The 14,623-nt window shown below is 53.9% G+C and overlaps 1 protein-coding gene across 5 annotated transcripts; it reads right to left on the bottom strand.

Moving 5' to 3' along the window:
- Window positions 1-605: 605 nt before the first annotated feature.
- CENPA (centromere protein A) lies at window positions 606-13,116 on the bottom strand. 5 transcript variants are annotated; one of them, XM_086865154.1, is made up of 9 exons: window positions 13,017-13,116; window positions 9,374-9,464; window positions 8,129-8,208; window positions 5,502-5,879; window positions 3,993-4,685; window positions 3,601-3,728; window positions 3,087-3,178; window positions 1,823-1,900; window positions 606-1,220 (listed from the first exon to the last, which is right to left on the bottom strand). In XM_086865154.1, exons 6-9 carry the CDS (start codon window positions 3,674-3,676, stop codon window positions 1,086-1,088), a joined length of 381 nt encoding a protein of 126 aa, XP_086721280.1. In that variant the 5' UTR covers window positions 3,677-3,728; window positions 3,993-4,685; window positions 5,502-5,879; window positions 8,129-8,208; window positions 9,374-9,464; window positions 13,017-13,116; the 3' UTR covers window positions 606-1,085. The 5 variants fall into 5 exon arrangements, with proteins under 5 accessions (XP_086721280.1, XP_086721281.1, XP_086721282.1 ...); XM_086865155.1 differs by lacking the exons at window positions 5,502-5,879; window positions 8,129-8,208; window positions 13,017-13,116; XM_086865156.1 differs by lacking the exons at window positions 5,502-5,879; window positions 8,129-8,208; window positions 9,374-9,464; window positions 13,017-13,116 and having other exon boundaries at window positions 3,867-4,065.
- Window positions 13,117-14,623: the final 1,507 nt, after the last annotated feature.

The raw sequence follows: 14,623 nt of genomic DNA, 5'->3' as shown, positions 1-14,623 counted from the left end.
GATGGCCGGGATGGCCAGGTTTGAGGGGATTTGGGGTCCCAGGGTAGGTTTTGGGTTCTGAGGTTTGGGAGGCATCTCCAAGGCATGAGGAAAGGGGGGATTTGGGGTCCCCAGGGCAGGGTTGGGGTTGGGTGGAGTCCGCTCTGGGGTCGCTCCCGCGCCCTCAGGCGCAGGCACAGCAGCAGCCAAGCAGCAGCGGCAGAAACAGAACCCTCGGGAGCCCCACTCGTTAAGTACGGCCCCAAGCCCCACCCCATGGAGGGGACCCCGCTGAAGCCCCACCCTTACAGGCCACTCCATATTAATGGTGTATCTAAGCCCCGCCCTCCACAGGCAGCCCTACCCACTTTCAAAACACCTCTAAGCACCGCCCCTAAAGCTCTGACTGCTCAGAAAGCAAACCAACTAAGCACCGCCCCCTAGGTGACCCCCCCCCACTATCAATGGAACCCCTGAAGCCTTAAGACTTTCCTGGTCCACATCCCAGGTGCTCTCACCCAAAATACTCCCAGAGCCCTCCTCCCTGTGGATTCTCCTCCCCTCCAGAGCTCTCCACTGGAATACCTCACCCCCAAATCCCCTCCATCCCTCCTGGCAACAGCACCTAGGGGTCACAAACATTTATTCATTTATTGGGGTGCAGCAGAACTGGGTCTCCAGTACGGTGGAGGTCCTGGGTAGTTCCCCCAGAACTAGTATTCTGGTGAGGAGGTCCCAGGGGACCATGGGTAGGGGTCCTCAATAATCTGGGGGATGCTGGACTAAGGAAGGAAACCTCCACCCTGGGATGGGTCCTGGAAGGGGTTGATTTGGATCCTGAGGTGGGGGTCCAATAGGGGGGAGTCTGTGGGGTGGGTCCACGTGGCAGTTCCTGGGGAGGTGGATCCCAAATCTGATGAGGCATGTCAGGACAGGGCCTCAGTTTGGGAGACCCCATGGGGGTGGGTCCAAGCATGATGGTCCCAAAGGAGATCCCAGTAAGATTAGAGGTGTGAGATTGTCAGGAGAGAGTCCCAGGGTGGGAATCCTGGTACAGGGGTCTGGGGGGGTTAAGCCTCTGTGCAAGGGCTCAGGGGGGTCTCCATTCAGATGCCACCCCCCTCCACTCCCCGCAGACGCCGAGCCAGCTGCAGATCTTTGGGGAACAGGGTGACTCGACGGGCGTGCAGTGAGCACAGGTACGCGTCTTCCAGCAGCCGCACGATGAAGGCCTCTGCTGCCTGTGTCCCAAAACCTGAGGGAGGGTCCCCAAAATCCCCCAGCATGCCCCAACCCCCACAGCTCCCCCTGGGGGCAGCAACCCCCCAAACCCACCCACGGGCAACTGGGAGACTGAAACACACTGTGCCTCTATATGTGTGAGGGAGGACCAACACTGTGACCCATCCCCATTCCCTGACAAACCCCAGGAAAAACCCCAGGTCCCAAAACCCTGGGACTGCCCCCAGAACCCAGAGGTCTCCCAGAGACTCTCTCAACATCCATGGAACACTGTCCCAGAACCCACAGACCCCCCTGCAGTCCATGGTGACTTTCCTAGACTCCCCCTCAGCTCCCATCAGACACTCCCAACAAACCTCTCGACCCCATCCAAGCACCCAGAGACCTTCCTGGACCTCCCCAGCTCCCCAGAGACACCCCCAGCATCCACAGGCCCTCCTGCAGAACACCCTCCCCCAACCCCTATGGAAACCTTCTCAGCACCCATGAGATCCCACTCAGTCCCCCTCCCCATCCCCTTAAGCCCCCTGGACACCCATAGGACCCCTCCAGCCCCTCTGTGACCCCCCCCTCCACCACGCCTGGGTCCCCAGACACCTACCTCCTGCAGCGCCAGCAGGGCCATGCGCTGCCAGCGGTAATCAACCCCGCGGGTGAAGAGTAGGCAGAGCTCCCGCACCTGCAGAAGGGGAGGGGAGCACATGGGGGCATTGGGGTCACAGGGAGTAGGGGGGACAACAGGACAACATTCAGGGACTATGGGGGCATCACCCCTGGCTGGGGCCGCCACCCTAGAAACACCCTGAAGACATGGAGACACTGCCCTGGGGACATCTCAGGGACCTGGGGACACCCTTGTCACCCTGGAGACACTTTGGGGACACCCCAGGGACAGGAACACTGGGGACAGGAACACCTGGGGATACACTGGGGAGTAAGGATGTGGGAACACCATGATGGGGACACCCTGTTCAGACCTCAGGTGCAAGGCAGGGGGGAAGCACCACTCTGGGAACATCTTGGGAAGACCCTTAGGCATGGGAACACTGTGACACTCTCCTGGAGACACCCCCATGGGACAGGGGGACAGTGCCAGCACAGGGGGAGGGGCACCGGGAACACCCAATCCATGCAGCTTCTGAAGGTGGTGGGACACAAGGATGTCTGGAAACACAGGACACTGGGGGGCTATGCAAGAATGTTGATGGAGGCTCACCATGTCATGAGGATGGGGAGGACATGGAACAAGGACAAGGAGTACAAGGGCTGGAACAGGATTGAGGGTGGGGCCTGGGGGAAGAGGATAGTCCTGAGGAGTCCCAGGGGGTGATTTGGGGTTTTGGAGGGGTCTGGAGGGAACTAAAGAGTCCCAATGGGTGTTTGGGATAGGGCCCAAGAGGAGGTTGGAGTCCAGGCTGAATTTCAGGGGTCCCAGGGTGGATTTGGGGGTTGGATTTGAAGGGTCCTAGGGATTGTTTGAAGGGTCCCAGTGGGTATATGGAGGAGTCTTGTGGGGAGCTGAAGGGTCCCAGGGTGGATTTGAAGGCTCTGCGGGAGGTTGCAGGATCCAAGAGGGTTGATCTGGGGTGTCCAGGAATGGATTTTGGGATCCCAGGAGTGGGGATCCAGAGTAGTCTGGGATATCCCAGAGAATGCTGGAGGTCCTGGGTGGATTTGGGGGAGTCCTGGAGGGACTTGGGAGTCCCAAAGTAGATTTTATGGATATCTGAGATGATCTGTGTGATCCCAGGGGAGTTTGGGAGTCCATGGGGGATGCTGGGGAGGCTCTGTGGGGGAAGTCAGGGTGTCCGGGGATTTTGAAGTGCAGGAGTCTTCATTTTGGGATGTGGGGGGCGGGTTCTCACCACACGGGCAAAGGGGCCGGGGCGCAGAAGCAGGCGGGTACTGCTCTGGTACATGCGGATCTCTTGCAGTGCTCGCTGACCTGGACGGCGCCCTGGGGGACATTGGATGGGGTCTGTGGTGGCTTTAGGAGATATATAGGGCCTGGGGAGACACAGGGGGAAGCTGTGGGGGAAGCTTATAAAGGATCTATAAGATCTGAGGGGACATTGCAGGTATGAGGGATCTATAGGCAGCTACAGTGATGGCTGATATAGGGGAGTTATAGGGGATGGGGAGTATGAGGGGTTATAGGGAACAGAGTATAGGGGGCTATAGGGGAGTGTGGGGTGATGGAAGCATATAGGGGTACATAGGACACAGACTGGGGGAGGGGTAGAGCAATGGAGGGGAGGGTCCATAAGGGGAGCTCTATAGTGGGGTTCACAGGAGTGCTCTGGAGGGGCCTAAGTGGGCGTTCGGTGTGGGAAGGCCATAGAGTATATCTATAAGGGGAGTCCCCCGCCCTTAACTCACTGCGTGCCCGCGGCCGGGGCGGTGGGGGAGGCGGGGGGCGGTCGTGCCGTCGGGGGGTGGGCTTAGGGCGGGGCATGGTCTGGCCGAATCCACCGCAGGGTCAGGGCGAGTCCACGCGTCCGGCGGGGCTGGAGGGGATCCGGCGGCCGGGAAAAGGAAGGGATCGGGACGGCCACTACCCGGTTCCCCCAAGCTCCCCCTTCCCGCCCATCGCCCGTGGCCCGCCGCAGCCGCGCTGTTCAAACTTCGCCCCGCGCTGCCCAAACCTCGCTCAGCGCTGTTCAAACTTCGCCTCGCGCTGCCCAAACCTCGCTCAGCGCTGTTCAAACTTCGCCCCGCGCTGCCCAAACCTCGATCAGCGCTGTTCAAACTTCGCCCAGCGCTGCCCAAACCTCGCTCAGCGCCGTTCAAACCTCGCACTGTTCAAACCTCCCGCCGCGTCGCGCTGCTCGTGACGTCACTTCCTCCCGCCGCGCCTGTCGGGGCGCGCGACCGCTCTGCGCCGCCAGACTCCGCGACTCGATGGTGCCGGGGCGGCAGAAAGCTCATTAGCATAAATCTCATGGCTCCGCCCTCTAAACACCCCGCGGCTTGGGGCTCCCAGGGTAATCTCAATTACCGTCCCAGTGTGATCCCAGTACGGTATCCGTTATCGTCCCAGTCGATTACAGAGTGTCCAGTCACTCCCAGTGTGGTTCCCAGTGCTCCCGGTCATCTGCATGGTTCCAGTTACTCCCAAAATGATCCTAGTATGATTCCAGTCACTCCCAGGGGCAGTCCAGTATGATCACAATGGCTCCCAGTATGATCACTATTACACTCCCAATGACCCCAGTCAAATCCTGTCCCTGCTAGAATGATCCCATTATGATCCTAATCACTCCCAGTAGGCCCCCGGTGTGGTTCCAGACACCCCAGCATGGTTCCAGTTGTCCCCTGTACGATCCTAGTTACCCCAATTGTGGTCCCAGTACTCTCAACATGTTTCCAGCATCTTCCATTTGCTCCCAGTGTCTTCACACATCCCAGCATGGTCCCAGTAGCTCCCTGTGCCTCCTAGTACCCGAGTCAGTCGAGGGTTGCAGCTGTCCATGAAATCCATTGGAGAAGCAGATTGGGGAGTTAGTGAACCCATGGTAACTCAGGCAGACTTTGGGGGTCTCTTGAGGGCATTGCCTCACAGACCTCCCAGTTTACCCCCAGTTTTCCCAGTGGGCCACCACACCCCTCATTTGACCCTATCAAGCCTCCCAGTTGCCCCTATATGTCCACCCTAGCCACCCAGATGCCCCTCAGTTCTCCCAGTGGGCCATCACACCCCCTATTTGACACCATCAAACCTCCCAGTTTCCAACACTAGACACTCCAGTTGTCCCTCTAGATCCTCCAGCTCCTCCCAGTCCTCCCAGTGGGCCACCATACACTCATTTCATGGAATCATTGAGGTTGGAAAATCCTTCCAAGACTGAGTCTAACCTCTGACCAATTTCCACATTATGACTCAACCATCACACTGAGTGCCACATCCAGTTCTTCCTTGACACATCCAGGGATGGGGACTCCACCACCTCCCTGGGCAGCCCGTTCCAATGCCTGACAACTTTTTCCTTGAAGAAATTCCTCCTGATGTTCAACCCAAACCTCCTCTGGCACAGCTTCAGGCCATTTCCTCTGGGAAATGTCTCTGTTCCCTGGGAGCAGAGCCCAAACTCCCCCGGCTGCCCCCTCCTGTCAGGGAGTTGTGCAGAGCCAGAAGGGCCCCTGTCATGGAGTTACTTTACTTTTAAGGGAGTTGGAGTTGCTGGGAAGTGCTTGGAGTCTTTTCTCCTGACCAATTATCGGTCATTGCTGAGAATTGACAGGAGTTTAGGCCATAAGTGGGATCAACTTGTGAACCCTACCTTAAAGTGTAAAAGCAGAGCTCTCTGGGCTCTCTTTGTTTTTCTGGCTGTGGAGGGTGGCAGAGCTCCAGGCCTCCTGTCCCTGCCCAGGCCATGCGGCCGGGCGGGGATGGGGCCGGGCTTGCCCCGTCTCCCGGCCGGGAGATGGGGGGCCTGGGGAAGGTTTTCCTCGGGCCCAGGCCGAGCCGATCTCTGGCTCAGCTGCAAGTTTTGCTGTAACTAATTTACTAGAAACTGCCCAGTGAAGAAAGAGGGAGGCCCTGGACTTGCAGCGGGTTGGAACAGCGACCACACGCTCCAGAGCAGCCATGAGGAACTTCCCATCGCAGACGGCTCCAGCTCCTGTTCGGCAGAGATCCCCAAACCATCTACAAAAGCCTGGGCAAGATGTTAACTCTTTCATTACCCAGATGAGACTTGCGGATTAATCTTTTTATCCAGAGAGAGAGAGAGAGAGATCAACATGAAAAGAGACTTTATAAACTACCACTGACAGGAAAGAAAAGAAGCTTCAAGGAAGGTAGAGAATTAAGAAGATGCTTTAATTAAGCTGAAATATCTCCCTGTTAAAACTATGGAGATGGACAATGAAGTCCTGAAAAGAACTCCTTTAATTCATGATATAGGATCTAGAGAGGAATAGTGTTCAAAGTGTAAATTTGAGTAAAGAGTAATTATAGTATAGTGAAGTACTGGGAGATTAAAAGCCTTGAGAGGCCATGAGAAAACTGTTGGGAGATTTGAAGCCCTGAGAGGCCATGAGAAAACTGTTTTCTGGTGAAGCTCACAGAAACAGATGAAGAAGACTTTTTTTGCCTTTGAATAACTTATCCTTAAAAATGCTATCTCTAGACGCATAGCCCATACACACACTTCAGAGTGATGTGAGAATGGGAGGAGTGAACTCTAATAATAGCAGCTCTGGACAGCTAACATTAGAGCAATAGAAAACTATAACAAAAATAGTTTTCTTGTGAGAAACTCCATAAATTAACAGGAAGAAACTTCTGTTTCTCTATAAAGATTAGTAAAAAGACTAGCAAGAATTAAGACTGTTTTAACCATCAGAGTTCCAGAGTTTTTGTCTCTGTTGTCATGTGAACAAGGGAATAGTGGGTAGATAGGGGATAGAAGGGTTTTTCTGGAAGTTTATTCTGGTGTTCTTATTATTGTAGTTTGTCAATAAACTTTCTTTTTTTTTCCCTTTTAAGTTGTATACCTGTTTTGCTCTTATTCTAATCCATATCTCACAGCAAAAAGTAAGTAATTTTCTTAGTTAGTAGTTTAAAACCACGACAGCCCCCCAAGCCTCCTTTACTCCAGGCTGAGCCCCTGCAGCTCCCTCAGCTGTTCCTGGTGCTCCAGCCCCTTCCCCAGCTCTGTTCCCTTCCCTGGGTATGCTCCAGCCCCTCAAGTGTCTCTTGCAGTGAGGGGTCAGAACTGGGCACAGGACTCAACGTGGGGCCAACCGTGTGCCCTGGTCCTGCTGGCCACACTATGGCTGATCCATGCCAGGTACCACTGGCCTTTTTGCTCACCTGGGCACACACTGGGTCAAATCCAGATGGCTGCCAACCAGCGGCTCCAAATTCCTTCCTGCTGAGCAGCTCTCAAGCCATTTCTTTCACAACCTGGAGTATTCCATTGGGTCATGGTGACCCAGCACTTGGCTCTTTTGACCCTCACACTGTTATCCTCAGCCCACTGATCCAGCCTGTCCTGATCCCTTTGCAGAAGTTCTTGCCCATCACCAGATCCACAGATTCACCCAAGCTGGTGTGATCTGTGAATCTCCCAAGGGTGCCCTCAATCCCCTTGTCCAAGTCACAGATTGTGGTGGGTTTAGTGCTGGCTAAAATCACCAGTGTGCTTAGTCATTCCTTGCTGTGAGATATGGATTAGGAGAAAGGCAAATAAGGTTCAAAGCTTGAAAGGTATAAAGAAATTTTATTAATAGAACTACAAGAATAAGAAGCATCAGAATGCATTCTTCCCCTCCCCAACTTCTTTAACTGACAACATAGAGACAACGCCTGGGATGTTAGATCAGATACCAGCTATACAATAGTCTTTCATCAGTTCTTGCAAGGAGAGGAATTTTCTCTTGCTATGCCATGGAGACTTTTCCACAATAAACTGTTTTCTTGTGGCTTTTCATTTCCACAATTAGCAGCTGCCTGGGAAAAAGTTCTGCATTGTGAAATTCCTCCCATTTTCACAGCCCTCCTAGAGGTGTGTCCATGGGCCATGAACTCATGGGATATTATTTTAAGGATGAGTTGCTCAAAGGTAAAGGTTCTCTTTATCTGTCTCTGTGATCATCTCTGAGAACATGTTTTCTTCTTCTCCCCCTGGGGGCAAAGGGTCTTCATCAACTCTCATCTCTCTCTCTGTTCAAGCATCTCATGGGATCACAGCTACTCCAACATCTGCTTGGCTTCATCAGTGGATGCCTCTGCTGAATCCACAGTTTGAATGCTTCATGCCTCCATACTCTCTCATGAATTAAAGGGGATATTTCAGTGTATCATTGTCCATCTCCATGGCCCTATTGAAGGAATACTTCAGCCTCATTAGGCATCTCTTCATTCTCTTTCCATTTGAGGTTTGACTCTTTCTTTACTGACCTTGCTGTTTTCATGTTGTCTTTCTACAAGTCATCACTCTTTTTCTTTCTCTAGAGAGGATTAAGGTCTGCAGGTCTCATCTGTGTAGTGAAAGGGTTAAATCTCACCCAGGGGCCACAGCAATCACTGTATTGGATTTCAGGCCGTGCTGGCAGCCGCTGGGGGTTGGTGGGGGGCACTCCTGGAGCTGTCGGTATGGGCTGGGGAGGGAATTTAGTGTCGGCGAGACGTCAGCAGCCGTGGCCCAGCAGCGTCCTGTCCCCAGCCTGGGAGCTGCTGGGGTCCAGCCTGGCACCCACCCTGGGCCACACAGGCCACAGAGGAGTGGGGCCAGCCCCACCAGAGTTCAGCTACCCTTCGAGGCTGGAAGCACAGAGTTCCTAGACTTGTGGTTTTTTAAATGTGGATCTCAAAGAGGCGGATCTAATTTCTAAATGGTTCAAAATGTTGTCAGTTCTCAGAACCAGCCAGCTATTGGCCTTTCCCAGGCAGAGAGGAAGCTCCCAGCTTCTCTTAAAGAAATCACTTCTGTGATTAGTTTCTTACTTCTTCCCCAAACATCAATCAATGTGAAACCACCACACAGATGAAGATCAGTTGGACCAGTCCCAACACTGAGCCCTGGAGAACCCCAGCAGTGCCCAGCCCCAGCTGGCTATAGCCCCATTCCCACTCCCTCCTCGGCCTGGGCAGCAGACAGGTGTTCCCAACAAGAAGCACCTCTCCCAGCTGGGAGATGCAGGTGCTCCAGGAGAGGCAGGGAGATGGAGGCAGTGCCAAAGGCTTTACTGAGTTTCAGGCAGACATACCAACACATGTCCAACATCCTCTGGGGCCACCTAGGCACAGCAGGAGATCAGGTGAGTCAGGCAGGACCTGCCTTTCCCAAGCCCTGGCTGTTCCCAATGCCCTGGTTTTCCTGTCCATGCCATGGGCTCCCCCCAGAGAATCTGTTCCAGGGCTGTCCCAGCACCAGGGCCTGGAGCTTGCTGGACCCTTCTGGCCGTGATCTCAGTGGCTCCCAATCACCTCCAGTATGGTTCCAGTCATTCCCTGTATGATCCTAGTCACTCCCACTATGATACCAGTGTGATCCCATGGTCCCAGTTGCTACCATTCATCCCCAGTATGATTCCCCTTACTCCCTGTCACTCACTCTCCAGCATGGTTATATAGTTGTTCCCTGTATGATCCTAGTTATCCCAGTTGTGATCCCAGTATCCCCACCATGGTTCCAGTATCTACCAGTTGCTCCCAGCATGGTCTGAGTAGCTCCCAGTGCCTCCCTGTGACCAGTGGGGGTCAGCTGAGGATTGCAGCTGTCCATGAGATCCACCTGGGGAAAAGGACACAGAGGTGTTGTGGGGGGATATGGAGAGACATGGAGTCACTGTCTTACCAAAACTGTAGAAAAAGCAAACATTCTCCAACATTTTTACTTTTAGAGAATTAAAGTATTACTTTATTCTGGCTAGGATGTTTTTCTGGCCAGAATCTGCAACATAAATAATGTAATCCACACATTGCCTGGATTGTGCAGAGAAAACCATTCCATCACACATGGCTTTTTTTTCCACATACTTACACAGTCAAAACCTGGAAAAATTCATTGGTTCAACATTCATTGGCTATAAGTTACAGTCCTTTGTATTTGGTTTCCTATTGGTTATTGATCCCTCTGCCTACAATGCTAATTAGGTCCTCATTCTTTGTTCTCTTATTGACCTTTTCCCCGACCAGGGGTCTCTGACACACCAGGAAGGATGTTTGAGCGTTAATGGTTATTTATATCTTGTGCATTCTCTGGCACCTCCCAGTCCATTGAGATATCAAGCTCATCAGGCCTTGCCTGGGCAACAGAGTCTCTTGAAAAGAACTTCCATTCCCTTCCCCCTGGGTGAAGATGAACAAAACCCCTGACTAAAGTTAAAAATTTTAGAAGTTGCATCATTTCCAACACCACCCCTCTCCATGGACACAGTACCCTCATTGCCACCCTGTGTCCCAATGTCCCCCCATCTCCCTCATGTACACAGGTGTCCCCAGGGTCCCTCATGTCCCACCGGTCCCCCCAATGTCTTCATGTCACCCATATGTCCCCAATGTCCCCCATGTGTCCCCCATGATCCCACTCTATCCCCCATCCCTCAGTGTCCATGCCCTGTGGCAGGAGGTGCCTGGACTCTTCCTGGCCAGCTGGTACATCTGTCTAGTGGCCCTGTGTTCCTCTGGGAGACAAAATATAGACCGGGGGAAGACCCTGAATAAAGGCCAGGAACTCAACATTGTGGCAAACAGGACAGGGCAAGAGCATCCTTCCTCCACTTCATTTTTGGGACCCTCCTGATGGGACAAGGGACACTATACCACTTCATGGAATGAATCCCCACCCAGGGACCTGGGCCCCTCTGCATGGTACTGGGGACTCCTCGCCAATAAATGGCCTTGAGACCCCCCACATGTACCTGATTTACCTTATCGGAACTGAGAACTTCCCCATGGGATTGGGACATAAACCTCCTGCTCCCAGGCAATTGGGGGACCCATCATTGGACTGAATACACTGCCCCCCATAAGTCTGGGATGCCCCTGAAAGTGGGACCCAACATACCTCACAGACACCCTCCAAACAATGTGTAGGGACCCCTGACTGCCCCATAGTGACGAACAGCTGCCCCCATGCCCCCCTGCCATCTCCCTATACCCCCCGTGGTACCTGTGATGGAAAAGCACTTGCCCAACACGATGAGCATGAGGAGGAAAATGAGGGAGCTGACAGAGGGGGAGAAGCTGGCATGGGGATGTGGGGAGGGCTGGGCACTCACCTTCATCACACCCCCTACCCCCTGCTTCATCACCCTTATACTTCCTGTACTCTCCCAAGCCCCTCATCACCTCCCATGATTTCAAAGTGCCCCTGTACCCCCCCATAACCCCTATACTTTGCTGTGAAACCCCACCCAAACCCACTCAGAACCCTCAGCCCCACCAAATCTCAATATGCCCCTCAGACCTTGACACCTCCCAATCTCTGAAGATCCCCCAAATCCCAGTATAACTTCCACAGATGCCAATGCTCTCCAGTCCCTGCAGCCGTCCCCGGCCCTCACAAATCTGCCCATAGCCCCCCAAGCTCCCCCTTCACGCTCCATGGTGGCAGCTACCATGAGCATCTTGTAGGTGGTGTGGAGCAGCTGCCATCCCTAGACCAGGTCTGGGGGGACTGGGGGGTGAGCAGAGGATCTCTCAAAGCACCACCTCCCCCCAGGCCCCCTCGAAGCTCAGGTTTCCCCCCAACCACTCACTGACGAATAATGAGAAGATGACAATGAAGAAATGAAGATGAGGAGGAAGGTGATATCTGTCTCCAGGATGCCTGGGGAAGGTGGGGGGGTGGGGTGAGAAGGGGTTCACCCCATGAGGACCCAATATGCACCAGGCTGTCCACAGACGCCCCCTGCATTGCAGCCCCACCATCAATCCCCAAGTACCCCAAACCCTTCAGCTTCCTCAGACCTCAATAACCTCCAATATGTCTCCCAATACTGATGCACCCTAATCCTTCCAACCCCCTAAACTCCGGAAAAGTCCTCCAAACCCTCATATATGTGCCCATCTCAATGCACCCCCAATCCCTGCAGCCCCCCAGACCACCATAACTCCCCATATACCCTCAGACGCTGATGTACACCAATCCCTTCAGCCCCTCCAGCCCCCGCAGACCACGCGGACTCCAATAAGCCCCCTCAGACCCCCATAACTCCCAAGATACCCCCCCGATCTCGATGCACGCCAGTCTCCCTCCCATTGCCTTTCCCCCAGCGGCCGCGGCCGCCGGGAATTCATCAGCCGATAGGTGCCGCGTCCGGAAGGAATGAATCCCCGTTGCTCAGCGCCATCTCCTGCTCCGGCTCCAGCCCATGGCTCTGCGGAGGCCGGGGGCCTCCCGGGGGGGAGATGGGGGTGCTCCACCCGTGTTTGCTGAGGGCTACGCACTACCAGTGCTCGTGCACGGAGCGGAAACTGCGGCCGCTGCACAGCACAGTCCCTGCAGCTCTCCCCCCCACAATAAAATCACCCAGTCCCCGCAGCCTCCCAAATACCCGAGCCCGTTTATAACGCCCCCCCCAGACCCAAATATGCCCCCCCATCCTGATGCCCCCCCACTCTCGTTCCCCACGCTCCCGACAGGGCCCGCCCTCAGCACTGCCCCCGCCCCCTCCCACAGGCCCCGCCCCCAGACCCCGGCGACGCACGGGCCCCGCCCCCACAGACCACGCCCCCGGCACGGGACACGTCCTCATGCAGGCCACGCTCCCACGCAAAGCCACGCCCCCACGCTGCATCGGGACGGCAACTCTGTCCCGTTACAACCCAATGGAACCCAGTACAGCCCAGTACAGTCCAGTATAACTCCGTACAACCCAGCAAAGCCCAGTATAGGCAAATATAGTCCAGTATAAGAGAGTATAACCCAGTATAGCCCAGTATTTCCCCCGAAGGAACCAAAACCAGGTGGTTCAGTCTGAGCAAGGGGAAGAGGAACAAAGAGTAGCATGTGGCAAGCGGGGGGACGGAGGCGGCGGGGGGAAGAGGTTTGGGTGTCCCAGGGATCCCCCAGACTCCGGGGGGTTGTACATGGGGGTGACCCCGCTGTGTGGCCTCGTACCCTTCCCAGCCCCCCGGGGACCCCTAAATCCATCCAGGTAGCGGTCTCCCCTACCCACGTCACAGGGAGCTGGGTGGGGCAGTGGTGACAAGAAGTGATACCCCAAACTTCCCTTTTCTAACCCGAAAATCACCCAAAGCGAAGGCAGTGGCACGGTGGGAACTTGATAGGGAGCTGAGGGGACATTCAGTGATCCTGGAGGGTCTGGGTGACACTTACGGGACAGATGGGGATGATCCCGGGGTTCTGTGGAGCGAGGGGCATGACGGGCGTTGTAGTCCCGGCTCCAATGGGGCTCTATCGGGCCGCGGGGCATGACGGGAGTGAGGGGCAAAAAGAAAAAATGGCGCCGACTGTCGGCCCCGCCCCCGAGTCGCTGATGCCAGGCGCTGATTGGCTAGGGCGGTGATTAGCGGGAGATTTGGCTAATAGGTGATGGCAGAGGCGGGAACATCACATTCAGCACCTCCAGTCCCTCCCAGTACAGCCCTGCTCGTTCCCAGTACAGCCCAGTACAGCCCTGTTCATCCCCAGTGCCCCTCTTGGCCCTCCCATTACAGCCCTAGTGGTCCTCCAGACCCTCCCAATACATTCGAGCTCCTTTGCATTCCCTTCCAGTTCCCCCCAGTGTCATCCATCCGACACCCCAGTGTCCTCCAGTTTTCCCCACAGTGTCCCCAGTGTCACCAATTTTCCCCAGTAACCCCCAGCATCACTCCCAGTATGTCCTGGTCTCTTCCAGTATGCCTCAGTCTACCCCTGTCAGGAAAATTAATCCACAAACACCAGAGGTTTATGTCCAAAAAGGAGACCGAGGTGTCTTTTCTCTTTATTCAAAGAAAGGGAGAGGCCATGGGGCATTCCCCTGGGGTCTCTCAAATTTTTGGAGGGCGCAGCCTCCTTTTTATCCTAATTCCCGGCCGCTTGTCCCTTCTCTCTTTCCCCATAGACTGAGGTACTTGACAGGTACAGACTTCCCGGAACGCCGGATACCTGCGATACCTTTCCCCCTACCCCCAATGCACAATCCCTTCTTAATTCTTTACTTTTATGGAATTCATAGTGTTCTTTCAGTGCCTCTTTGATCTTTTAGTGGACTCCATCCCATTGTTTCTGTTGTCTCTCACTGATAGCGGCATCTTATCAGCAGACCCACAGCTTGTTTATAAAGACTAACCCGTCATCTCTCTCAATCCCTCCTCTTTTAATTTTTGTTAATAATTGTCTTTACAAACTTTACTTATCATTGACCCAATTTCTTGTTCTTGGGTCCTTTTTGGCTTTGCAATTATTTGCAGTGACATCACTCTCTGCCCCTTTGTATCTATCACTGGCTCAGTAGGCACGGCTACTACCTGCATTCCTTTGATCACATGTTGAATGAGTTAAGCAAGGGATCATGCACGGTAAAAAGATTAGAGTTGCTACAACACATAAGAGGAAAAAAAGCATTTCTTTGACCCATAGGCCACCAGGTAACCATGAAAACATGTCCCATTCCCATCCGTTCCAAGTTTGGACTGGTACATGGGCTAACTTTCTTATTCCTTTTGTTATTTGTTTTACCACCTTTCCATTGTCATTTATATGCAAACAGCAGTTTGAGTCATTAAATTTTCCACACACTCCCCCTTCTTCTGCTAATAAATAGTCTAATACCATCTGATATTGAAATATTGCATTTCTCATCTGAGTAGACTGGTCAGCAAGAAGGTCGAGCTGTAGCTGTCTGGTTGGTTATTATTTCAAAGACAGCTTGCAACCTAATTATCCAAATTAAATTAAAAATGGGTTCTCTGGCACCTGATATTAATTCATTTGGGTTC

This window comes from Cyanistes caeruleus, chromosome 28, assembly GCF_971803275.1.
Source record: "Cyanistes caeruleus chromosome 28, bCyaCae1.hap1.1, whole genome shotgun sequence".
In the NCBI taxonomy this organism is placed as follows: domain Eukaryota; kingdom Metazoa; phylum Chordata; class Aves; order Passeriformes; family Paridae; genus Cyanistes; species Cyanistes caeruleus.
Note: the sequence above shows the minus strand (reverse complement) of the source record. Positions and strands in the feature narration are given on the sequence as shown.

Excerpts from the sequence above, each read along its gene's own strand:
- CENPA (XM_086865151.1), bottom strand. The coding sequence starts at position 3,676 with ATGCCCCGCCCTAAGCCCACCCCCCGACGGCACGACCGCCCCCCGCCT. Across the intron at positions 3,179-3,600 it reads GCCCCGGCCGCGGGCACGCA|GGCGCCGTCCAGGTCAGCGA; the intron begins GTGAGTTAAGGG and ends AATGTCCCCCAG. Across the intron at positions 1,235-1,822 it reads CCCTGCTGGCGCTGCAGGAG|GTTTTGGGACACAGGCAGCA; the intron begins GTAGGTGTCTGG and ends ACCCTCCCTCAG.